The 27,991-nt window shown below is 37.9% G+C and overlaps 1 protein-coding gene across 4 annotated transcripts; it reads right to left on the reverse strand.

Annotated features, from left to right (window-relative positions):
* Positions 1-1,129: 1,129 nt before the first annotated feature.
* On the reverse strand, positions 1,130-27,910 carry LOC143425197 (scavenger receptor class B member 1). Of its 4 annotated transcripts, none has more exons than XM_076897820.1 (8): positions 27,834-27,910; positions 7,567-7,822; positions 7,203-7,344; positions 3,549-3,749; positions 3,202-3,426; positions 2,658-2,829; positions 1,984-2,234; positions 1,130-1,489 (listed from the first exon to the last, which is right to left on the reverse strand). In XM_076897820.1, exons 1-8 carry the CDS (start codon positions 27,865-27,867, stop codon positions 1,142-1,144), a joined length of 1,629 nt encoding a protein of 542 aa, XP_076753935.1. In that variant the 5' UTR covers positions 27,868-27,910; the 3' UTR covers positions 1,130-1,141. The 4 variants fall into 4 exon arrangements, with proteins under 4 accessions (XP_076753935.1, XP_076753934.1, XP_076753933.1 ...); XM_076897819.1 differs by lacking the exon at positions 27,834-27,910 and adding an exon at positions 17,241-17,776 and having other exon boundaries at positions 1,984-2,228; positions 2,667-2,829; XM_076897818.1 differs by lacking the exon at positions 27,834-27,910 and adding an exon at positions 17,241-17,776.
* Positions 27,911-27,991: the final 81 nt, after the last annotated feature.

Raw genomic sequence — 27,991 nt, forward strand, 5'->3', positions numbered from 1 at the left:
AATGTGTGAAAATATACGTATTCTACTTTAATAATAAAAATTTATAAACTAAAGGCATATGTACAATATTTACAGATAACTAGTAAAATGAACCGTGATATGCAAGGGTAAGCTTAACTACATTGAGAACTAAAAGTTCATATAAAAATTTCGCAACTTTGTACAACTTAATGATATATAACGCGTGCAAAATCACAAAATAAATAAATACATGATCAAGTTATATTATTAAATGCAAACAGAGGAAGTTAATTAATTGTATCGGAATTTAACAGATATTTACTTCATTAATAGAAGAAATTCTTTTGTAACCATTGTTAAAAAGAGAACTAATCGCGAATTCTAATAATAATATATTTTTATGATTTTTAAATAATATAATACTTTTTTTACGACTCTTACGGAGCAGCAATGGTTACATTTAGTATACACATTTGTTTTAGTAATTGTTAACAAATTTATGACTAAACCATTGATCATTATATTTTAAATTTATTGATCAAGTAAATAAAAACTGAAATGTTCAATTACAAACGGTGCAATTCGAAATTAATATTTTTTTTTATGCAATCCATACTCTAACAATAATATACGCAATCAATACGTCAATGGGATGCCAACATTGTCAAGTGTTTTTTCTTCAATAATAAATTTTACATTAATTTCTCATATAAATTACTTAAGTACTACGTCTCCAGTCTATAGTATGAGTCTCAATGCATCTAATCATTTATATAAAATTATAAACCTTTTATGTAAATGATAATTGCACCATTCTATACGCGAATGTAGAGACCAATAATCTACTTTTAAATTTGCACCGTTTATATTGATATGTGACAATATCGATGAAAGAATGACACTACTCATCTCGTGATGAATGCACTTGGCAAACACCAACTATTTCGTTATTGTTCACATTACATTTTATACATTTTACTTGTACGACACGAATTCAAGCTGTTCCCAGAACGTACGAATATTTATTCTACTTATCGATATAATCGATTTTCGACTTCGATTTTTCGCTAAAATCGATCGATCCGATATGCACCGATACGTACCATCGATCGAATCGTATTTCAATTCGTTTTCTCGCGGGAAATAGCCTCGCTTTAGAGTTCCACTCGTATAATCTCAGTCACACGGTTTCTTCTTTTAGAGACGCTAGTTCCGTCGTCTCTTCGGACATTATTCCTACATCCTTCGATTCGAGCAACGAATTGTAATAAGTGTCCGTTTCGTTTTTACACGACATTCGTCTGTTGCCAAAAAGTTGTAACTTTTGTTTATTCATTTCAGAACCTAACCACTGCGGGAGCGTCGGCGATTCTTTCAGTTGATACGCAACGATCTTGCGAGCACTGAAGGCTATAAGTACGATGCCAATGAAGAGCAAAGAATAAGTCAGTATATCCTGGAGGATAGGTAAGGCATTCAAATAGATCCAGAATCGAAGGACCATCCATGACGGTAGTTCGTACATTCCCTAAATAAGAAAATATTATTAATATAAATAACATTGGATTTAATAAGTTTTATAATACAATATCGTTTGTTTAATATAATAGTTTATCTTGTTGAGAATTTTAATATTAAGAATATATAGTTAATCGATCCCTGTGCGGTGGGGACCAGAATACACCCACAGTATCCCCTGCTTGTCGTAAGAGGCGACTAATAGGGGGAAGAAAGGGTTAACGAAGATGTAGGAAAGAGTAATGAATTTTAATTAAGAAGAAGGATAAAGAGAATGCATGGGATGAGTGTGCAATGGGAAAAGTATGAGAGAGGAAAGAAAAATGTACATAGGGAAAAGATTGTTTGGAATAGTATAAGGGAGAAAGTTTTCCGTTGGGCAAAATAAGAGCATTATGCTCTTCCAAACGTCATCTACTGGCATTAAAATATCCAGTAGAAAATATGAAACCGTATCGATAATCAAATCAGCTTTAGTAAAATTCGATATTTCTTGATATTTACAATCTCAAACCACAGTAGCGGTATCGTCACGTTTTCGAATCTTTCCACTCTTGCCATGTGTCCGACATTTTGCAAGGCCAGGTTAATTTGGAAACGGACAGCGAGTTTCACAGGAAGACCCGACTTTGGTTGAATATAGGCGAAAGACTCGTGAAGATCAGCCCTCGGGTTTAAACCTTCGACAGCCTTCAAAAAGCTTGGATCCGCCTTGTAGAAGTGCGGATACGAGAGAGTGATCGGAAAGCCTGCGTGTTTATAAATATAAAAGTAATAAGAATTTATAGAAATAAAAAATATATTTTTATAATATTTATGTTGCTCGTGTTTTCCATAATTACTGACAAATGATCGACGTATTATTTTTTCAATTGGTAATTATCTATAATTTACGTTAGCGTTTTAATATGCATTAATTTAATTGCATTATTTATTCAGTATTGGCAATAAGCTTGTAATATAAACAGTTCTTGAAAGTATTCAGTTTTTTTTATATTTATTAAGGTCTCAATTTCTTCATTTTAATATATCACTAATTGCAATCATTAATGCGCTTTGATACCAAATAAAATCGTAATTATACGGACACGATAAGGTACAATGTCAGGGTTAATTGTAGGTCGTTTGCATCATTTTTAATTTACCAATAAAGAATATATAATAGAAAGTATTTTAAGTCGGCTTACCATAATAGCAGTCGGTAACATCAATGAAACCAGGCTTCAGGCAATATCCATGACGACAGAAGCACTTGTTCTCAGGGTCGTAGGCACCATTATCCAATATGTTTTCTATAAATTTGTACTCGTACGTGTGTAATCCGTTTATGGTTTTTTCCCCGGTTCGAGCCTGAGAATGATACATTTTATAGGGTATACAGTGAAACGAATTTAATTTTTTGTTTGCTAGTGTACATAATGAGTCAATACTTTAGTCTTCCGTTCTTGACATAAATTATAAAACAATATTTAATTTATCGAGAATTTGTTTCAATATTTCACATATAAGTTATTTTTATCTGATTTTTTATACTCGATAGTTAATAATGATAGATAAATAACAGTGCAGTCCATGGAAGCTGTGAAAACCCCGCACCCCTCGATTATTTTTGTTAGAATATTTGTTCTCTAGAATTTATAATAATATTTGATAATAACAAGATAGTTTTTTTAGAAGGGTGTTATGGAAAAAATTGTAGATTAATATCGAAGTTGAACATACCATGCGGGCACTGCGACAGAGACTTTTCCTAAAGAATAATATCGTGTCGTTTCGTTTGATGTAACTCTGGAATTTCACCCCATCGCTTGCTCCGTTCACATTCGCGCATTTCCCTGTCCATTGCGGCAGATTTACATCCCCGTTGTACGTATCAATTAGACCTGTCTTGTGAATATCGTCTTCTCCCGTGTAAACGGTTTCATAATCGCCTTCGAAATCGTACATCTGCAAATAGAAGCAAGTCATGTTACTACGTAAACGTACATGACTTTGAATAACGTAAGTTGACAATTTTATTTCATAGTCGAACTGTAACTTTAAATAAAAAGAAAAGTCACGGTACGCACTCTATCGATCAGGCCCAGTTTATCGAATTTGATCCAGGATGGCATCATCTTGTTGCCAAGAGTGAGAAGAGTGGACTCATAGCCAAACATAAATTCTTTGGCAGTCATTTTGACTAAGGGATGCGAATTCGTGTTCATGATCAGTAAATTCAATCCGAGTCTGGTTAGGTACGCAGCATTCCTCATCACGTTTGTGATACACTAGAAACAAAGTAAAAGGATCATTTAATACAAAATCTACAATATTACTTGGTACATATTCTATTCGACGAAGAGATTAAATGTCGGACAAAAACGACGAATGGTAATTCTCTTTTCGAAGTGTTTCATAGCCATTCAAAACGGATTTTACACGCAAATCACTTCCTAACAAATAAACCATACACGCGTGTAAACACTTGCGAGGGCACGTGTAGCAGCAGTCCCCGTTCGTTATTAATTAACATAATTTCCTCTCCTTTCATTCGCAAGTCTGAGTTGTGACATAATTAATCTGCTTTGTTACGAAATGTAATGTATCGCGATCGGCGTACACTACAGTTAATTAGCATTGATTTGTTGCGCTGAAATGTTGAAAGGGACCATCGCTCATTTTATCTTCTCCTCGCGCGGCTTCATTACGCGCCGCCTCATTTTATTCCCCCGACAGAGCGTACGTCGTTCTATCACATCTGTTTAACAAAGCGGCTCGCGGAGTTTCCGTGATCTTAATTCCCTTTCTTTCTGAAAGTTCATTGACGCCGTTGTAATTGGTCCCTGGTGTCTCGCAGCCCGACGTACCGTCGGATGATCTCGCACATCAACGCGATTCAACATTCCTGTTAACTGCATACATATGTATGCAAGCGCGCATCACGGTACACGCGCGACATAACGATGCACTTTGACAAAGTGTGTACGGTTCTTCCTCGAATGCTGCGGACGACAAATCGTGTTTGTCCAAACGAAATGTTGCGTTTTTGGTTGCACTTTCACTCTCTGGCGAACACTATGCGCAACATTTCTTCCGATGTTTGTCATTTTTTGAGGAGGATACATTTCTTCAACGATACTGTTCATTTTTTTTTAGTGTATATCAAAACGGATTAACAGGATCGATGGAAGTAACAATTGGATCGCAGTTTTACTAGCTTTGATCTTTCATTGTTTATCGATCGCTTAATGCGTAGAAACGCATTGTTTTACATCTTATTTTTCTGATTATCATTCTTTCCCTCAATTTAAATCCCTCTATTTGTGCTAACCATTCGTTGTTTATGTATTGAGCGTATAGTATTTTCATACTGATAAAGTTGATTTAAATACTAAAAGTAGATTTAACACTAACCATTTAATTTGTTGCCACTTTTTTTATTACCATTCCTTCGTTCTTGAAATGCAAGTAATCAAACGACACGTGTTGCTATATTTTACGCGTATCGAATGCATCGTTAGAATTTATTGCATCGATTATATCTCTAAATGGTTTGAACGTACCCTAGAACGATTATTAGTTCTGATTATTCGAATTTCCGTTCCGGAAACGGCACATTCCCTCAAGTGGTTACAGCTCGATGCTTTCTCGCCGCGAACATGATGCACTTGTTAAGAATGCCTTCGTGCATCGAATGGAAATTCATCACGGATCGATCGTTGCGGTTTCTTCTTCAAATACGGCGCGATTCTATGGAAACGGAGATGTGTCACGCGGAATATTTCGCTCGGCCAATATTTAACCGCGTTTCGAGGAAATTTTCTTTCGCAAACGGAAACGTGTTTCGAATCAGTACGCCTCCGATATAAATCACTTTCAATTGTGTCTCATTCCGCGAAAAATTGTTCAGCTCCTGTTCTATCTTTAACGCTGAAAGAAATAGCTGTTTTAAGTATCGATGTCCTAGATTTCTGGCTGGCTACCTAGCGCACGACATTCTGTTCAAAGAAAGTGTCAGTTAATCGGTTGCACCAAGTATGAAAGGTGTCCGACACGTTTCCGTTCGTAGCGATGACCGATAAAAAGTAAAAGAACGTGACCAACTCGCGTTTCGTGTAATCGGCGACGATTGCAAAATCAATAACCACGTCGAAATACATAACGACAACTACGATTACGAAATACTCTCTGTAAACATTTAATTTCGTATTAGATCATTCCATCTGTTGTCTGTTTTAACAGTAACAACCTGTTCTCTCTTCATTAGAAGGTTTTATTTACTTGTTTCTAGTGCCGCGATGCGTTTGGTGTAATAGACAACGATTGCAAAATCGGTAACCAAGTTGAAGTACGTAACGACAACTACGATTGTGAAACATTCTCTGTAAACATTTAATTCCATGTTGGATCGTCCCTTCTCTCGTCTGTCTCAAAAGTACCAATTTGTTGTTTTTTCATAAACATATTTTATTTGCTTATTTCCAGTGTCGTGAATATCTGATATTAAGTAGCGGATCAAATTTATTAAGGATTCGTCGCGAATATGAAGTATTTTTTTTTTTTTAAGTATCATGCTACTTTCAAACAATTGCACTTACGTATGCATATCGAATAAATAGAAATATCAGTTCGTTATCAAATCCAATCAAAAATTTTTTTCAACGCGCTATGCACAATCGTAATCTCAATCGTTATAACTGTGTTTATGGGTATTTTATCTGCACTTAGGCGTAATCGAATCGTAATTTACATATCTGTTATTTTTTACAGCGATAATTCACCCATAATCCGTTTTGTCATCGCACCTTAAGCTTTCCTAATTATGGTCTGAATTGATTTTCACGACGAAGATCCAATCTTTGTAACGAGTGTTACACTCAACACGTGTGCAATAAATTCGAATGAATTATTTAAAATAACCTGTTTCGTTGTTTTAACGAATACCGAGAAAGCATTCAACTGACTCGTATTGACATAACGTACAATTGAATTCAATAATTTGAAATGTCATGGATTTTTCTTTTTTCATAATTCATTCCTCCCATAAAGTGACAGATGTTAACGATTCTATTATTGAATTTGAAGAACACACGTTTAGAAATGTGCAAAACTTGTTAACCGATACGGTGTTAAGAGTCGGTTTGTTTTATGCAAATATAACTGCGAAGTACAGCTCGAGTAGGTACGAGAAGTTATGATGTAGTTAAGTAAACTTGCAACCTTTAAATTTTAATGAACTTGAAACGTACCGTGGGATTAATTGCTGTTACTTTAAAAGGTTAGGTCATGACTAACCCGCGCCTCGTAAGTAATTATGTAAATCTTTGATGAAACCGATAAACGGAGTTAATAAAAAATGGTATCTCGATCATGTATCGAGCAGGAATTTCCGAGAGTGTAAAAATGGTAAAATGAAGAAGTTGTTTATTCGAAAAGGTACAAGTGAGATAACAAGTGAAGATTTCAGATGAAATTGATTTTTCTCTAAAAGTGATAGGAATCCCGCGTGCTTCAAGGCTGTGTTAAAAACCGTCGGATGCCCATTTAAACGAAAACACCGAGGTCGTTCACTCGTGGGATTGTCCTCGCTATGATTTAAACATGCATCATACATATTTAAACTGCTTCGTAGGAGTTGTTCGAAAGATTTCTCGTTTCTCTGGCCTTCTCGCAATACTTTTTTTTTTTCTCTATCCTCTCTCAACGTGCCTCTCTCGAAGTACTTAAGTGATTTTACTTACGAATAAGGCGATGTTCGGTAAAATCAGTTCATCTTCCTCGGTGCCGTTGCTCATCGCCGGTACGTACTTCAACGGATGAAGCGGGACCGCGCTGACAGTGCCGTTGTCGTTGAAGCGAATCGATCCATGCTTAAAAAATTCTCTGCAGTTAACATGTCAGAGAACTATTATTTTCATTCAGCTCTCGCAATCATTGGTTAAGATGTAGGTATGACATGTACCGATAAATGTATGCTGAAAATTGACTAAGCAGGCGCGTGTTATCGGTCGACGGTAATTTTGCTGCGCTCGATTATTGCGTTCGCCCATGAATCGTGATGTTTTTTTTATCGAAATTTCGAAGCATGTATGATTGCACACTAACCTGTAAACGTACGGGCCGACTTCTTGGAACCTCAGTTTGTTCTCCTTGCCAGATACATACTCCTCGTGATTGGTCACGTTAAAGAGGAAGATCTTAGTGTAAAGCTCTATGTCTGGTTTCCGCCACATTTCGAATATCTCGCCACCCGGGCCGAACATCACTTTCAGCTTGAAAATTAGCTCGTACGGTTGGAAGATGAAGAGGATGCAACCAGTGGCTAGGCTGAGGGAGCCCAACGTCATCAGCATATAAATTCCTGCATGATTTCGAGGCATTAAATTGGGATAGGCTCGCTGACCGCCTCGTTTGTGGTAATTACTCGAGCACCGTGTAATTGGGGCAATTAACGTCATATTCGATTGCATTTAAAATGTTGAGAAAGTTATTCAAGGAGCCTACGTATAAAGTTATTAGCTTCGCTGTACTGTTTAACGCGTATCCGGCTCGCGGAGGATTAATTTGTATTCTAAGCAGTCGAAAGTCAAGCTAATTAACTTCGTGCATGGAAATGAATCTGGTTTAATCGTTTGTAAAGTCGAGCATTCATCATCGTCTGATCTAGCACAGAGTTGTAGAAATTTACAGTGAAATTGTACGCTTCGTCGGCTGAAGAAACGGATGTCTGAAAGAAATTATTTGCTCGCGCATAGTTACAAGTGAAATACTTGTTCGATCGATAATACGTGATATTATGATGTTTAACGTCTCTATTAACCGACTAGAAAAACAAAAACAAGTTTTAGAACGTGCGTCAACTATACATGGGTAATTATTTTTTATCAGGTTGAACCCATTATGGCTTCGATAGAAAACGATTCACGTAGACAACGTAAACGATCGTCCAGTTTTTTTTCTGCCTACAATTGGTATTACATAACATTGTTGTGATCTGCTTTTTTTCCTCACTTTTTCACGGTGTATCGCGAGATAGGCGATTTTCAGGACTGTCTTGGAGGCAATCCGTAATATTCCATCTTTTGAGACGGCGATCTACGAGCGTGATTAATTATTCGATCGTCGGCCGGGCCTTCCGACTTGTTTCAAAATATTGCGTGCCGCGATTTGTCGGATTTGCATGAGACATACCTGGAATACGTGGGAATTCCGATTTACTCTGAAATTCTCGTTTACGTACGCCTGAATCGCCGCTCGAGGCCGTTGGATGAATTTTTAAGAGAACGCGCGCGCCGAGTCTCAAGGAAAATGTTCGAACATTTCATGGTGTCTCTGAAGATACTCGATGTGCACTTATGTCTTACGTACCCGTCGTTTTTCTTGCATCCTCCCTTTTCACAAAAATTACGACCGTCTCGATTTGGAAACGTCCCAAATGTCGCAAACGTTTCTGCATCACGTCGATGCAAAGTAGCATACATACGCGTACACACGTGTACAAAGAGGAGAAGAGAGAAAGAGATCGTCACGCGTGTTTGATATTTGGATATAGCGATTTTAATGACGGTTTATTCTGAATAATCTCATGCAAACGATTATCATATTTCTTGGCAGAATTACTCAAGATATGTATCTAAAGGAGGATTCATATAGAACACACAAGTGTACAAACAGTTCCGAGGTGTTCGCTTGGCGTAGCTTTTAAGCGTGTTTCATAATCAGAAATCGCGAGAATTCATCGGCGCAAGGTAATTAACACGGGTGTACGTTAAATTTACTCATTCGCCGAGCATTTACATGATGCCGCGTTGTCGCCGGAATCCTTGACGGAATAAATTTATCGTAGTGACATGCTGTTGTGTATCACGAAGGCTTGTGAGCTTGTTATTTATCGATCTGATGAAAAAGAATTACGAAAAACCTTGAGTCGCGCATCGGAACGAAGGACTTTTCGTTATTATTGTGCAAGCTGTACGCGAACTCCTGTTAGAACTGTAAATCAGTTCCACGTTAGTTTAATGCTGCGTATATGTGCCCACGTAAACGTAACGCGTACAGGTTTGGTTCGTTTAAATGATGCCAATGTAGGAAATCGGCTGATATGTGCGACCTCGAGCATAAATAGAAATTTACAAAAATTAAGCGAAAGGATAAACAAATATCTCGTTAATTAAGTAACGACAGTCAATTATATCGAATCGCAATATAACAATAAAATTTTATTCATTTTGTATTCGTACTATATCTTTTGAAAGCATGTTTACCTTAATTGCGGACCGCTGTAACGTTACGCGTTATCAAAGTGACCCGTGAGATCATTTCGATTGACCAGACATGATTTAATGAGGCACGTGATAAACTCTGCAAACTTCATCTTCGAAAAGTGTTTCACAAACATGTATGGATCAAAAAGCACTTAGAACTTGTTGTATAAAATACCTTAAGCTGGGATATCTCCCGGATGTAATATAAGTATTGTAGAAATTAATTTTCTACATAGACACAAGAGTTTCATTTCATTTTGCCTTTGCAAGTTCTTATTTACCTGATTAAGTTTTTCTGTTACAACCACTAAAGAACATAGCTTCAACACACAAGAAATAGAAATTTCGAGAAGACAAAAAGTTTCAGAAACAAAAGACTCAGTCCGCGTATCGACCAGGTTTGGCTTGAATCGTCGATTACACTCACTTTTTGCGCGCAAGCTTTTCTTCGATGAACACGATGGATTCGATTAAATCACCTGATTACGTACTGCTCGCTATTGGTCCATGGATAGCCAATACACACGTATGGCGATTCATCAAGAAACGATGAACGTGTAACCGATTGGCTTTGGTAACCGTTAAGTAATCTCGTCGTATATCACGACGAATACCAAATGGGTCGCGGAAATACAACCGTAAACGTCAATTCTCGCGCGTTCTTTCGAAGGACGGGCGTATAGATTGACGTCGGTTGTTGATGTTTTAGACACGATCCTGACACGGGAATTTTCAGTAGCGCGAATCAACTATTTCGGCCGCCAACCATTACTTTTAAATTTCATCGCGGACGATTGCTCGCACACGATTAGACTGACAAGCCAAGACACTCGATTACCATACCGTCAAATGCATAACAGCTTTACGATGTACTTAACGACAAGGCGTGCAAGTAAACAAGCAATGCGTAATTGAATTGGAAACGCTGCAATTATTCAATCCATCGGAGTATAATTAGACAGTGAAACTGATGAAAGAAATTGAGGGTTTTAGTGAGATATCGCATCTCTGTGTCAACAGTTGGCCGTGATCGTAAGTGAAGAAGTCAGCTATAAATCACAGGTCCACTTATGGTACACCTCTCGAGTTATAATGAACAACATTTTTCTTTTATAGTATGCAGATTGAGAGTGAAGAAGAGCCGGTCGGATCTGATAGCTTAATTGATAAAAGCCGTCTGACAGGCGAAAGATCCTGGTTTGGATCCTGATTCTCAGGTAAAATCCGATCGGTCGATTATTTTTTTTCCTGCATCGGGAATCGACTGTTTTTTGGATTCACCGGGCGAGCCAGCGGTAATCGTTCCGTGCCATCGCGCGCGCTCGTTGATGGGTTGAAATTAGTTTTGACATTTCGAGCCACGAGTTCGATGGATGGAATGCTAAAATCACGGACAGGGTTCGGAGATTAGCAAATAGTTGACCGTAGGTTTCGTAGAGGCCAGACGTTTTGCTCTCGACACTGTTGCAAGATCGCTGGCAGTGCGGCAATATGTGGTAATAATTTTCCGGCGGTAATCGGGACGCGACTGCAAATGTGCGATTCAATAGAAAGCGTATGTTTGCCCTCTGTCGTTATATATCATTTCATCTATGCTGACAAAATCGCGGCTCTTTTATAAACGGTCAGCCAATGGCACGCTCCTATCCCTCGTACGCGAGCCAGTGAAATTGCAGACGCTCGCGAGCGCGGCAACTGGCGACATTTGTTTGCTTCTCGTAATCGTAGACGAAAGTTTGGAAATCCTTGCAAATTGCGGTTTATTAATTTCACATTCCCTCCTAATTTATCTTTCACGCTGTTTAAGCTTCCTTGCGTCAGTATCTTCTATACGGTACAACTTTCCTAAGAAACAATGAGCCAACGAAAGTGGAGTTAGAAGTGGCACGAATTCATTTTCTGTACGTCGGTTCACGAGTTATTCTTTTTCGATGCCATAAAAACGAGATGTAACTCGTGTTCATTATTATAGCATGTCATTTGTCTTTTTCTCGCACGAGTGACAAAAAATGGCACGTATATATAACTACAGGAGGGTTAATGACTCTCGTCTCATGATCCATAATCTTTTATGGCCACGACACGTGGTGGCTTCCAGCCAGGAAACTTCGAGACATTTATGGATCATTTAATGTCACCCACAATTTGTAAATGCAAATATATATCGAGCAAAGGTGCGACACGTGTACACTTTTTGTGAGACCAGAACGTCAACTCCCTGTGAAACAGTTGGTCGAGCAGTTGATAATTGAATTATTTATCCTGTAACGATATTTATGCTTCTTAAATTGCAGCTAGTGCACTTTTATGTGAACTTTATTAGACGTTATCGTCTTTTAGTCACGCAATCGCTACTCGGTTAAGAGACCATGATCGTGATCGCATATGTTCCGCGTCCTTACTGTTACTTGTTCGATATACTGTTTATACATATTTATGCACTGGTACACACGCACAGAAAGACCCACCAGGATGAGTCATAAAATCTTGATCAGTTTGTATAATTTTCTTTTGTCGGTTGATTGTAACGGGTGATTGTACAAATTAACAAACATGTGGTTCTGTGTTACAAGGCTCAGTGATTCTCACTTCGAAGACTAGATCTTTCGCGAACATGAATAGAATATTCGAAATAATCGCGTAACGATAGTTCGCAAGAATTCATTCGTTGTATGAAATACTTGAATTCTTTGTCTGATGCGCTTTCTACCTCTTGTTCTTTAACGAGATAAATTGCTCTCAACTAAGTAGAAATTAGTCTTGCAATGTTGTATCAAATGCTAGTCATGAAAGATTATTAATGAAAGTTATTTCGACCAAGTTTAATATGTGAATGTATAATTGCGAATAACGAAGGGGATTAAAAAACTCATTTTTTATACAAATTATCTTTCCGTTAGTAGTGAAAAGAAACATGAAGTAGGTAACGCGCGTGAAAAATTCCTAACTGTTTTCAGAGATCTACGACTATTAATCATTGTTAAAGCAGGAGGTATAAGAAGATATCCTGGTTCTCAGTGGGATTTCTTGGCTACCGATCAATCGATCTTACAAAAAAATACACCGACGAATTTGATTTGCAAATTAAGAGTTCAGATATTTCCACCTTAATGGTTATGAATAAATTATTGAATTTAGATTATTCTAGTGCGTTTCGTTTGTGCCTGTGTAGATTAAAATCATGTGTAGGTTCGAAACTGAGTTATTGATGCATTTAAAAATGAAATATGCGTTACTTGCAGGTGTTATAAAATAAAAAGGCTGTCGAAGATTGTAAATTACCAAGACTTGTTTACTTTGGTATGATCAATTATTGGGTGTAAAACTAGTTCTCGTCAGTACAGACACAGAAAGTTGAACGGAGAAAGAAAAGCAAAAGGTGATGCTCCATCGCATCGATACTTTTGTTTTTGGGTCTGGCTCTTGTTTTTCATTTATTTATGCAATTTTCCGCATACCAATCAGATTGCTACTACCGCGGTTCGGACTGTTGGTCTTGCCAGACCGCATCAAAGAAATAGCGGATGGCAATTTTGCATTGCCTCTTATAGAAACAAGTTTAGCGAAGCTAGAATTGGGGCGACAGGAATGGCCACTTCCGTATGATAGGAAAATTTTACACAAGATACCGGATTGGAGAAACAACAGTTGCTGTAACTGTTATTCTGTGCTGTGAGATCAATTTGGAATTGCATCCAAATCACGTGTTAGCGAAGAAGAATTCTAAGACTCTACGCGATACGACGGTACCTTCATCGATTCGTGTCTATTTTTATTATTATTCATTTTTTACCTTACTTATTTTTAACTTGAATACAAGTAAAATATCCTGTCTCGTTAAGGAATTCTTCACATTTTCCTCATGCGTTTCAAAATTCCCGATCACTCTTTTCGGTTGTTTTCTGTCTTGGTGAACCGGTTCTCGTTAAAGTCGATTTCCTTTTGCGAAGTTTCAATGCCATTGTCAGTATTGAAAGATCGGGGTAAAAATGTAATATCCTGAATATGAGTTTACCTTCATAAGTGACCGTAACCTTGGAGTCTTTGTTAAGAGCAATCCTCGAATATCCGGTACGGATCACCGATCCAATATAGTAGCCAAGAACGCACACGTTTATCTCTTTACGAATCGGATTAAAGTTCAATTGCTATTTCTATCGTTACCTTGTACCTTCTTTCATTTTAAAGGAAACTAGTAGTCTTCAGAAAATTCTACGCATCTCGTACGTGCCATTTTTTGTCATTCACGCGTAAAAAGAAAGATGAGTCAGCACAATAAGTTGGAAAATGTTCCATTAACGGATGTATTAGGAATCGTTACAGCAGAATTAACTGAATTCTGCATATAGGGTTAGTTTAACCGAGGGTATCGTTGAAAACACCAAGGACGATCGTAAAACGATTTAGGATAATGTTGCGGATCGTGTATAAAGAACATGGCGCGTAAAGGATTCTATCTATGGGCAGACATTTGTATATTTTTACGATGGATTACGTCATTTAGCGAACTTCAATGATAATTTTATGCTATTAATAATAACGAGACGTCAGTGCGTTTCTATAAAATGGAACTTATCTATATTTGCGTTCAAAAGCTTCTGAAAGTATTTATATCAGAAATGTTTTTTGGCATCCCGTTTATTTCGATCACAACGTTTTAAATCTCTATTGTCATGCACAGAAGGTGAGTATTGTATCGAAACTTGAAATAGTAAAATTACCGAGATATTTTGGACATTTTTGTCGCATTAGTAGCTGTATCGTTTTATTTTTAACAGATGAGTCATATTAAATATTGTTTCAAAAATATATGTTAATAGATTCTTCGGATGCGTTCGGTCGTAGATCAAAGATTTAACTATCAGGAGTGAGTGGGTGCATTGAATTCGGAATGAGAATTCGCTGGGTGTTCTTATTTACTTTTTTTTTTAAATAAGATGTACATTCTTCTTTCTTTTCGTTGTACAGTTCATTTGGGTTTTTCCATCGATCACGACAGAGATAATTGATGCATTCGAATTATCGGAATTTCCAAACACATGACTCACTCTGTTTTAGCAAAGTCCTTACTTTGACAAATTTGGGTTACTGCTAGATATATCGAGCGATTAAGGTCGCTTTGAAAGTAAAACTGTCGCAAATTGCTCCCGATGGACGTAAACGATGGCTATAAAAGGTGTTCACATGGTATTGTATTTACTCAATAATACCATAACGTATCAACACTTTTGGTAGCCATTGTAATTCATTCCAGCTTTGCTCTTTCTGTGAATGTCTGCCCTAATTGACCATTATCCGCTCCGATTACTTTCCATAAACCAGAACCCGTCCTTTTCACTTTTCAACGAACATATTGGGAGATTTATTAGCTTCGCTACGCACAGTGTTTCATTAATATTTGTAATTTGGAATCTATTGATTATATAATTTCTTAACGCGCGTATAACGCTTCGCCAGAATGTTTTTGGTCCGACTAAAAGATATTTGCGCAGTTTGGTGTCAAGTGCCTTCAATTAGGATCATTATTGGATAATATTAATTTCTATTGTTTAGATATTAGTTCATGGCATTGAACGAAGTAGGAAGCTTTTCATATTCGAGGATTTTATGACGTTCTTGCGATTCTGCAACGCGTGTGTCCAGGAAGGGTAATCACTATTAGCATAAAGAACGCGTGTTGTTTTTTTATCGCTTCATTTCAGATCTTCATACGGAGGCGAGCGTTCTTTTTTCTTTTTCCTTTGTTCTCGACGAAGAGACGTCGCTTTGTCGTACGAATGGTAATCAGGAGCAAATTGAAGAGTCAAAAAAGAGACCGGGTTTATTTGAAAGAACGTTAGAATTTCTAATTCACGTCAGAAGTAAATCACAATGTAACTGTTTGGAAAAAAGCGATATCTGCATTTCAATTTTAACGCCGACTTAATCCGGTTTAATTAAGTAACTGCGCGAATAAGCAACTTACGATGTTATTTCACGGTTACCAATTACATAAAGTCACGCAATGATACAATGTTGGCAAAGCATAGATAATTGGCGGTTACATGACGGAAATAGGTCATGATTTTAATGTGTATTTATAATGTATCTGACATTTACAATCCATTTACGAAATTATCGGCATATCACTGGCAGAGATGGAAGCTTTTATTGACACGCGGCACAGAAATGCGTTGAGATGCGATAGCCATGTCAAAAGTTAATTCGTTGATAAAGCGTCTGATAGAATGCTTCGGTCGTGGATGAATCTTTGTTCCGTATGTGTAGCTTCTTTTTTAATTCATCCCGTCTGATTAAGTGTCAATTAACTTTCTGCTAGAAAAATTCAAACGAAGCTGTCGAACTTCGCGAAATTTTCAGATCCGCAAAAAATTCGAATGTAACACAAGTGATTTGCGAATGCATGCATCTTTTTGGGATCAGAAGCGTTACGTTTCTCAACCTATACACGCTTATTCAGAATCACTGCGATAAAATGTTGGGAACGTTTACATATGAAAATAGAATGTATGAAAAAAGGCAAGCAATTTACATAATACTCGAGATGAATGAAGTAGAATACTTCCGACGTGTAATAGTGTGCAAGAGGCTTAGATCATCTGTGTTATTGGTTTTGTAGTAGCGGTTAAGCGTACCGTTGCCAAGTTATTCACTCCGTGATACTATTTCAGATATTGTCTTCGTTGTGTTAGTCATTCATGGCTTCACATGGTGCGAGAATCTCTGGGAAATTCCGGAATAAACGAAGTGTCTTAATCGAAATAATATGGAATGCGTATCGGTTCGTTTCGAATGGCGCCAAAGAGTATGTGGAAATTAAATATCGAAATCGATTTTCGAAAGTTCAACCGAATAATTAAGGCACGAGTTGATTCTGGTGTATACAATCTATCCGCCATAGACAATTCGATGGTTTCACGAATTAATTGGAGCGTTGATGCTACTGTTGCACATGCAGGCACGAAGGTGCTACTAAGTAGCAGCTAACGAGCGTTTCACGAGAGATTCGACATTAAAAACGCTTCATGCGTGAAACCCGGAATCTGTTTTCAAGTCTGACGTTAATAAAGTCATTACTTTGAAGCAGTTTGCATTGCGTCCGCACGTCGACTTTCGTTTAAAAATGCTTAACGCAATTTTGTTTTAAGCACGTTAATTCATTCGTATTCGTTCGAAATACCTCGCCTTGTACCGATATTAGCATACCATTCGTGCAGTCACCGCGCGTTCATTTATTCCTGGTGGATGTTCGTTTTCAAATTTTTGTTCATTGCCTCGCCAAGTCGATTCCAACGCGAACTTCAAGCGCTTTCGATACACTACGATCGATCGATCCGGCGCGTTGACTGAATCTTAAAAGATCCGTGGCAACGCGCGGCAATTAATCCTCGAAACAATGAACCTCCGCCGCGGTAAACATCGTCTACAATCGACAATAGCGTCGAATCGATATCTAACAAAGGGGCTAATTTCGAATTCGTCGCACGATTTCCGGGTTTAATACTAATTACTCACTTCTCGTGCATCCCGGGCTCTTCTCCGTAAGCGCTGGCAGAGTCGTGTTAAAAAACCGATTCACGACGACCGACGATTTTCTTCTCTGATTGCTCGCATTCTGATTAACCGCGATCTCCTCCGACTCGCTCGAATCGTTTTGATTCTGATTCGTGTCCACGCTCGAGTAGCGCCGACCGGTGAATCGGTTCCAAATCATCGCGAAGTCTTTCATGGTTGCACGTCACTTCGTTCTGCCGTCTTCCCTCGAACGAACGAAACGAATTATTTTGCACGGTCCACGCGTGGGAACACTACTGGCGTTACGAGTATGGCACGGCTATCACCGGCTACCGTTTCGATCCTTCTGCAGAGAACTAGCGCGGCAACTTCTTATCCAAGAAACTCCAAACTCGATCGGCCCCTTTAACGTCCATGCGTCAACGGAGAACGAACGTGCGACAGTTCTGCTATAATCGTACACGGACGGGAACGTTCCCTCGAATGGTCGAAGCTAAACACGGTACAGCACACTGTCGGGTAACTCCTTCGAGAATCCTTGAACGGGCTCGGGATTCCTGTCGCGAAATTATTTCTCACGGCGATCCTGACCGGCCGAGACGGTACCAGCGTGCGTCGCGTCGCGTCGATCCCGCTGGACGATGGCCCTTTGCGATCTCCGTGCGAACCGGCTGCGTTTCTCTATAAAAGTGACTAAGGTACAGCAGATTGGCGGGGTTCAAAAAATATATTAGAGTCATTCTGATCCCCACTTTGCGATTCGTCCCGCCGATCGCCGCTCGCGTAGCACGTGTACCAACGTCCAATCGGCGGCTGGTATCCGTGCCCCACTGCGCGGTGAAAAAGTACGCTACCTCTCTCAGGTGGAGGATCGCGTACGGTGACAATTGCAGTGCTGCTCTCGGTTGCAACGATCAAAGGTCCATCGAATGCCGCTTAAGAGCCGATCGTTCATGCGAGTCAGGAGATGACCGGATGCTCTACTAGTCGGGCCAGGTTCTCGGAGCGGGGAAAGCGAATAGACGGGCAATCTGTTTGCGGGATTTTATTCTACGACTCGAGGAAGCAGGCTGTTTGTATGCCGGCTTCGCTTCCACGATGCTTCTGAAAAGATTACAAATTGCTTTCCCCGTGGCGTTTAAGCTTCTATTAGACGACCCGTGAGGTCTTGCACGGATAGGAACGATCGAGAGAATCGAAGTTACCGTTACTAATTTGCCTTTTCGTTTAATGTCTCGGGCACTCCGTGAATTACTAACGGCCACTGAACATTATTTTTACTACACCATAATAGGCAGATTAATTGTACTGGATACGAGGAATTTTACTTCGACAGGATCAACTGTAAAGTTTAGGGCATGTTAAGTTGGAGATATAAATTAGATGTAATAATTGCGAAATATCGTTTTATCGTTATATGATGTTAGGAACACGCGTCATTCAGACTACTTTTTTTTAGCCAGAAAATGAATTTGCATATTTACGGTTGCCGCGTAAAATGGATGTTATTACACCAGAGGACCTAAGGATCATTCGGGGTTATTCAGGGTTGCTCAGGGTTATCATCCGTGGGAAATATACGGTTCACGCAAAAATTTACGCAAAAATGCTCTTCGAGATGAAAAGAGGAATGAAATTCGAACGCGTCTTTGGTCTTTTTCGAGATCGTTCGAGTAGTTTGTATAGGGAAATTTCCTCGATCACACGAGCCACTTGATCGTGTATACATTTGTATCAAGGTGGTGTCATGGTATTATTGCACACTCATTCCAGCGGATATACGTACGTACATTTACGTGTTAGCAACGTACAGGTGAACACTAGTTTTTCTATGATCCAGTTCCGAGTATGCAAATAGAACGCGAAGATATTCGTCAACGTGTCAAAGGGTCGAGGTACGCCTGTCCATTTAACAGGTAATTTAGTTCCGCAAGGGCAATTTCCATTGTTTGGAAACGATACAGATAAATTTCACTCGATGGAAGCTGAATTGCGTTTTATGATATTTGTAGAATACAATTTCGTGTATAACCACTTCATCAGGGAGATTAATCACTCGAATAACTTCTAAATGCATACACGTATGATCGTGATCTATGAACGGCGAATATTTAATGATATTTCTATGTAAATACGATCACGATTAAAGTATTACGCGTATCGCAATATCTTCGGAGTTATATCAATTTGCAGATGTGCTGCTTCACCAAAATTTCGCTGTACAGTGCGTATAAAATCTAAAGTAAGGTTGTCCGGTTTCACGGAAATAAAAATCTGCCATAACCAGTTATGCGAACGTATAATACTTTATATTCTTGTAGGAGCAACCCGAAAGATTCGTGAATTGCCATTAAATCTTCTATAGAAATTCCTACAAAGTTTAACTGTTCCCACGCATATTGTTAAAAATTCATACTAGGTGTTGTAGACAAAAAATTAGTGGGTTGTCATGGGTTAATACCACTCGCGTATAAGATGAACTTTAAATACGAATACCTTTCACTATGCATTAAAAGCAAGTTGTAAGATAAACCGATACCGGATGCACATAACAACGACGAGGGTAAATTCACGAAAAAATCACCTGAACCAGTTTGAAGTCAAGGACCCTCTGCGTGCTATAAATTTCAAGGCCAATTAATTCAGTAAACTTTACGCATTACAGTGGAAAGACTTTTGCCGCCTTTGTGAATGCAGATTACGACATACATTCTATTTTTGTTTTAAGAGTTATTGTCACTGTGTCTAGTCGGACTTGTCGAGCATCTACTCCGATCGAACGCTCTGATTACAAATCGATTCAATGAAAAAAGAAAAGAAAGAAAGAAACGTTAACGTATTCCATAAATTCTGTGTAGAAGAATCTTAGTTTAAGCACGTGCAACGTAATTGTTCGCGTATCTGATATTTTTCATACCCATACAATTAAGGTCGAAGTCGTTTAATGGATATTTCAAGGACTCTAATTTCTACGATCGCAGTGTACTGAATAAAAGTTTCCATCGTTCATCCATTATTGCAGGTATTCATCTTCCGATGTGTAAGAAATATTTTACACGGAACTTCTACACGTTCTTGTCTGCCCATGATCGTTTCAGTTTGTCTGCATTTTCTACATCGTAAACAGATTACGAGCTTGTTTACTAGTATTAGCCGCGACCATTGAGTCCTATACTTCATTGACCAATGAATACGAGAGAGTAAGCTTATAGAATGTTCGACCAAGAATTTTCTTCCACCTCTACGAGTTCTTTCTAGATTTTTCCACCTGAACTCTTAATACGCCGCTATCAATACTTTTTTGCCTAACGATCGAGGTCGTCTACAATTATTGATCGATTTATAATTACCAGCAGCCTGATAACGAACTCGTTCTTAGTTTTCTTTCGATCTGCCGGATTACTGTTACTCCGAGCAATTTTATACCTTTGTTCTTTAAAGCTATTAAGGTTACTGGTTTTCCTTTACTTGCATAATTGCGTAACCAACGATAGTCCAATGTTGTGGAATAATTTAGCCCGTAGACAGATAGTTGTCAATTTTTTCAATCGGCAATTACAAGAGTTTTATGACATGGTAAAATTTTTTCTGTCGCGCCCCGATATGAATGCAAGTCGCGCGTTTTACGATCGAACGTGCATCCACGTTGAGACGTTCATAAAAAAAAAAAAAAAACGTTCCATGTAATATCCGCAAAGTAAAAACGCAGTATTCGAAGTCAGAATAGAATGGTGTAACGTAAATGAAAGAATTTGCGTAAATTCTGTTAACGCTCGAAATGTGTGACCCATGTTATTTTCTTAGCGTTAGACTTGTTGAGTTTGAGGCGAAAGGCGATCGAACGTGTGGCACTCGGGTTTTCGCAACCCAATCTGCGGCTCGGTCATGATTTACAGGTAAGAACGAGATAATAAAGAAACAGTGATTAGTAAAGCTTATGGTAAGCAAGTAATTATGCGAAGCGAGTAGAACACTGGTGAATGCCGACAAACGTCGATATGTGTAACAGTAGAAATATGAGAAAATACCGATTGATAACTAATGGATAACGACCTGTTGAAGTGAATACGTAGCCATTCGAAGAGGAATAGAATAGATAGGGGTTGAGTTGTTATACGAAGACGTGGAAGATTGAAGAGAAGGGCAAGAATATGTATACGTGGGAAGAGTTCATAGAGGACAGGAAAATTCTGAATATTATTGAAAGTTCCAAAGTTCAAGACTTGATAACCCGACCTATTTAAACGAAACCCTGGGAAAGAAACATGCGACTTGAAAAGATATGAGACAGGAAGCGTAGAGAGAATTGAAAATAAAGGCAAATGAAAAATGAGAAGCATACAAATGTAACAGATTAAATGTAGATGGAACAAATTGGACTCGCGATACTGTGAGAATATAGTAGAAGAATAGAGGAGAGCGTTATGTGGAAGCTTTCAAAATAACTTGATTGATTTGAGCGTGGTTTTTAAAGGCAAATACATAGCGATAGAACCACGGGCTGGCGTTGGTTCTGTAAATGTATAATTTAAAAAGTACATTGTCCGCCACATTGTTTCACTCGTATCGATAAAATGTAAAACGCGATATAATTTGCAGGTCGAATAAAATAAGAGCTACAGCAGGCACATACATTTTTTTTATCGATGTTATTGTCTAAGATCCGTTCGTATGTACGAGCAGTTTATGCAGATATATTTTTATGTAGATATTTTTCTAATCTACATCTATTAACAACTGTTATTCCGGTTGTTTAATATCCATAAATAGAACGTATCACGAACGCGATAAATCGATTGCGTTTAAATAGTGTGCAATCAAGCATCCAACCTTCCGTCAAACTTGCACAAGCCTCGATACTATGACCCTGGCAATGCGGCGATCTAGCGCAATCAAGCTGATGAAGGGTGGTTGGTATTCGCGCTGCCCATCCTTCCTATCAGTTTCGTCTGCTTTTCCTTTTTCGAGAGAGACGGTTCTTAGTACGAGGGTGATTAAAGATGATAAAAGGTAATTATATAAAATTCTCGCGAGGACAACGAACTTGGCGAGGACAACGAAGCTTTCTGCCCCATGGATGGAATACGTTAATGTTGTAAAAATAACTATTTATGATTAACTACTGTGGAGAGGGTATCATCCGAGTGATTTTCTATTTTATTGTTGCCTACTCATTATCGAGGCGTTCTGTCGGAAATTTTCTATTTCATTTGAACGAAATCTGTGTGAGCATACGCTGGCGTGGATCCTTCTGGAAGGATGGCACACGTGTCAGGATCATTATATCTTCGGACGGCAAACTTTTTATCGAGAGGCTTAGAGTGATTATATCGGGGATCTGTATCCTTGGTTGGACCAAGGATCGATGGTAACAGATTTGGGATAGCGCGACGGGTTTTAGAAGACGCTGAAATACTGCCCCGTGGCCGATGACCCGACGTCAAGGTGCTACGTGGCAAGCGTGGAGCGGTAAGGGTGTTCTCGAAAGATCTGGTCGCGAAGTGGGAAACAGACAAAGAAAAAAGAGACAATAGTGACTCGAGTAGGAGAATAAGAATCACATGCAGAGTTAAACAAACGTGTTTGATAAAGCACTTTATTAAGCAGTTTAAATGAGCGTACAGTAACAATTTCAACGTCGTATATATCAACTCGTCACGGTAGTTTTGATATCTACGTAAGTTAGACGTAAACATACCACATGATATTACTTTTTGTGGTTTCGGGAGGATTATGCGTACGGCATTCAGAAGTTACATTGATTTATTATCGGATTCCAAGAATTTTTTTTATGCGCATTAATTCTAGTAATAACGCTAAATTATTAAACACCGGCTAACCAATTTCCATTACGCGATTAAATTTTTTTGTTCGATTTTCAAGATGTACCGGCTAGCAACAGTAATAGCAATGGTTTATGGTGTGCAGCATGATTAAGCTATCTTTGAGGGAAATGTTTTAGCTTTTAATGTTCTTCGATGAACGGTTAGAAATAATAAACATTAATCAATATACTGGACAACAAGTTCGAATGCATAATATCTGAGATTTTCGAGGGCCTGGACCCTGTGACCGAGCGGGGGTAAAACCTGTACAAAAATAAAAATAAAAACCGGAAAAGGACAGCAAGTTAAAAAGCCTCGAACGTGAGAATCTCCGTCTGAATTAAATAAAAGAACTCCATAAACTTGTGATTTACATTTTTCAACGGATAACCAGACCCTCCCTTCAAAGATATCGACAAAAATATATGTCCAATTCGAGTACGAAACAGGAATGCAGTTTTGGTAATATGCGATTGGCTGGAAGATGCTTCCGAAAGTAGTCTTGTCTGCAGTTCTTTCACACGCAAAATATTAAAAATTCTGGATATCAAACTTTTTCGGTATACGAAACGTTTCTCAGCGATTCGTTTGCGTCGAACCTTGATTCTGCGATTTCCTTAGCTGATTTGGATGTTTTGAAGATATTCCTCGCGATATCGATCGGAGGAAAAAAAATCAATGAACGCAAAAAGAGTACGTGATGTAAATTGCGCGATTTACGAATTGAATGCAAACGTGCTATTGACGTCAGCTGTTAATTGCAGATTGAAAAAGAGCATTTATTACCCTTTCCCTTCGTTATAGACAAGTTTTTCTGGAATCGAAGAATCAAGTGTAATGCCGATACGGAAATGAGTAATTATACAAATGCCATACGCAAGGAGTATGATTTGTTGCGATTGATTACCTAGAAAACTTATGACTATAGTTGCGTGTTCCATAACCGCTTTTTCAAGACCCTCAATCGTAGTGCGACAAAAGGAACGAAAAAAAAAGTAATGATCACAAAGGTACACTTTTTAAGATTGGTAAGCAACGTTAATATGACTGACGTAAGAGCTAGGAAATTTCGCAATATTTATTAACTCGAACGAGAAATTTCGAAGTGATACACGGCACAGAAACCTCTTTCGATCTAGCTATTTTGTTCGGCGATACGTCCGCTTCCTTGTCTACCACTTCTTCACACTTCATTAATATTCAACCATTTATTAGGAGCTACCTCGAACTGATTAATTTATACTTTCATCCATTAAATCCTGTAGAGGAAGCACGAGATCAGACTTAACAGGCCTTCGTCGACTTGAAAGTCCATGACCTTTAATTTTTCGGAAGTCTACAAACGAAGCCTCATAAATATGGACGTAACACGCGTAATAATTCGAACGATCGCACGTAACCATCACAACAACTTGGTAATTAATTAGATGGATGATTTATCAAATTTGTAATAATCCTGTCTGCGAATAATTCGTATGCACACCTCGAACTGCTCCAATCGCGCATTCACACGATTTACGTGATAGTTTGATATCGACGAATAACGCGAATTTACATGATCTATGTAATATTTTGATATCGGTAAATAACGTTCTTTTTCTACACGTGTTATATAAGTTGTTTAAGTGAACTAAGTGCAAGTTTCATAATTTTTGACGTAACTGAATATACAACGCAAATGCATTTATGCAGTCGATATCCATTAACGGTGGCCATCTTTAATTTATTTCTCAGTTATCAATACTATACGTACGATATTTATGAGAATTTGTTCACGGGACTTTAGGTAGCATCGACTCCTAAATAGAATCACGTAGCAGACTCGATTTCGAAGGCTGAAAAGGGTTCTCCTCACGTGATGTGGTTGAGAGGAAAAAAAAATATTCAGACCAGGAATTTAGAGCCTGTTTATACCTCCGATACTCTTCAGCCAGTTTTTTGCTATACAGAATGCAAGGGGGTTTCTTGGAAGGAATTTTTATCGGCGAGAAACACGAACGATGAGAAGTTTCTGAAAAGATGCACATTCAGGGGGTTACATTAACTTTTTTCTCTTGGAGCACTTTAGATACTGAATGTAAATTTTAGGTTTTTAAAATGTTTTGTTGGTTTATTACCGACTTCTGCGCTCTAAAGCCTGACTTTTGGAACGAAAATGCGTCTTCATTCAATATCGAACTTATATATAATAAAACTTGTTTATAATAAAGTTCGGTTTTTATCTTCATACGTGATTCTTATCTTAATAATAGTAGTAATACGTGTTTTTTCAATGTCACTCACTGTTTATTCGGTAAGTCATGTCATTTGATGCGTATACAATATCAAATGATGCAAATTACGCCCATTAAAATGTAATTAACCTAAAAGTCTGAGGAATTATACAATAAACGTTAATTCATTGAGATATATTGAATGTAACAGGCATTATTAATATTAATTTATATTTACGCGTTCAAATTTTTTTTCACTATGTCTGCGCATTATGTTTAGATTGTAATCGTTCAATGAATAATGTCTAACTACTTTGCACAAGAATGAATTGTATTAATATTCTAGTCATATGCATATCATTAGTTATACTTTGTTTCTTTCATTGTTATGTAAATATTTATTCCGGATTATGCCGCGATAGTACTATATAGTATATAGATAATTAATATTTGTATCAACTTTCATTTGTTTCCATTTGTGTAATCAAAAACTATAAACACATTGCGTAAATTTTGAAAACTGAGACGTGCCGATAGCAAACTTGAAAAAGTCGTCTCGCAGATGGTTAAAGTTGTGAAACCAGAGGCATCCGACTTGTCGCGCTTACGCGAAATCGCGCGATTACCCTGATTTATGCAAGGGTAGTCGTCAGAGTAATAAAGGAAACGTGATGGCTCTCTACGCGTCTTATCACTTCAGAAGTGCGCTTGTATATTTACACAAGTGTGTTGACAATCCCTTATAAATAACTGCATAAACTCGCGTATATTGTGCTTGTATAATATTTTTACGGCATGTGTGCAGATAACGAGGCTTCGATTACTTCCCTTCTTAGCGGACAAGTTATTCTGCAATATCTTGGGAGTTTATCGCATGTCCGTCCGAGGGGATCGACGAAGCGCCGATTTTTGTAACATGGATCTCTTCCATCGTTTTCGCAAGTTCACGGTCTAAGAGTAATTGAAACGGCTGCATCGGCAGACTTGTCGCATCGAAACGAGACGCTGCGATAATGATTTCAGAGTTCATAGCGAACGTTTCAATTACACTCGCGAAGTTTATATTCCTTGCACGCCATCGAACGAGCATACTTCGCGTGGGTATAATTAGAAGCTCTCGTAGGGAAAAAAAGTTATTTTTTTTGGCAATAATAATAAACGTCTGGAACTTATTTCACTCCTTTTCTATCGTTACGTCGCAAAAAACCGTTGCATATTTAAAGCATTCATGACGCGGAATCATAACGCGGATCAGGGAGTACATAAACTGTCAATTGTTTGTTATAATTGTACTTTTTTACAATTTCCTGGCGTTTTTCTAACACGAGCAGCGCATGCATTTGCTTTTTCTTTAGGTTTGACAGCAGACTGGATTCGAATTTTAAATGCGGCACACTGCTGAAGTTCGATCAGCACAAATTGTGATACAGTTCTAGTTTTCTATACAATATTTTTGTATACTCGACAGAGTCTACAAAATATGACGTTTTATAGCTAATTATGAGTCGTAATTCGCTATCTTAACACAGCCAATATCGAAAAATTTCCGATTTCATTCGTCATTCCGATTCGTCCTTGGGTATTCGAAATGATTCGTTCGAATGCAGTCACGTATATGTAATTGTTTATTATTTCGTAATCAAAGCGATAATGAAATATTTATTTTCATTGCGACATAGGGGCGAAAATGTATCACGATTACACGCTCAACGTAAAGAACGTTGCTCGTACGTGAAAAAGCCACTCTTTTCAGCGACAGAGACTGAATAGACTCTGCCGCTACAATTACGCTGTCTGGTATTTGTTCTGATCAAACGACGAGAAGATTACACGAAAGCGTTTAGGAGAAGAAAGCTGCTCTATTTATGAAATTTCTGTGAAAGTCGGTCTGCAATTTATTTTGAGAAACTGACCCTATCTACAACAAAGCTTTATTCAGAACAGAAGACGATGCAACGCTCGGATTAAACAAAATATTGTAACATATATTTCACTCATTCTTATCTTTTATTTATGATATATGCGATTATGTAATATGTTTATCAGAATTTATTAAGTTATTTAAAATCTCCGCGATTAATTAGAGTCATTGAGCGTACAAACTGCCATCTTCATTCATTTCTTTTATCGATAATTCCGAGTAAAAAAAATTATGTATATCTGCATTATTCGATTTTTTCCAATTTAAACAATTGTACTCGAATAGATTTGAGAGCCATTACGCGAAGTAGAATATATTATGGTGTTATGCATTGACGTTATATCATTGTGTATTAATTATCAGTCATTTTACTTCAGTTACATATTCTACCAAGAAATTCTTAATATCAGTATTGATACGAAATACTAAGAATTTTTCCTGCAATGATTTAGCCGTCAATGACATCTTCAAATCATTTTCGTAGGATAAGTGAACATTTTGTTACTTTTATACGTATAATGATAATACGAAAAAATTTAATATAATTTTTAATGTCAGTATATAACAGATATCACAGATGAAAAGCTAATTTCTTAGAGATTTGTGGCTTTAGAATATTCTGAAATTTACTTACGTATTATTTTCGGTATTTTTGCGTAACTAAACATTTTTATCTTCCTAATTCTGAGCACGATGTGAACACTAACCGCAATCGTTCGGTTATTTATTAACGAATGTTGAAAATCACCGAATGGATTTCGTTAAATCCGAAAGACAGACTTCAATGCAGCC

Source organism: Xylocopa sonorina, chromosome 7 (genome assembly GCF_050948175.1).
Source record: "Xylocopa sonorina isolate GNS202 chromosome 7, iyXylSono1_principal, whole genome shotgun sequence".
NCBI classification, from domain to species: Eukaryota; Metazoa; Arthropoda; class Insecta; order Hymenoptera; family Apidae; genus Xylocopa; species Xylocopa sonorina.

Coding starts and splice junctions, on each gene's coding strand:
- LOC143425197 (XM_076897818.1), bottom strand. CDS start 17,454: ATGAAAGACTTCGCGATGATTTGGAACCGATTCACCGGTCGGCGCTAC. Junction 7,823..17,240: donor GAGCCCGGGATGCACGAGAA/GTGAGTAATTAG, acceptor GAAATCATGCAG/GAATTTATATGCTGATGACG. Junction 2,235..2,657: donor CTGCTATTATGGTAAGCCGA/CTTAAAATACTT, acceptor ATATTTATAAAC/ACGCAGGCTTTCCGATCACT.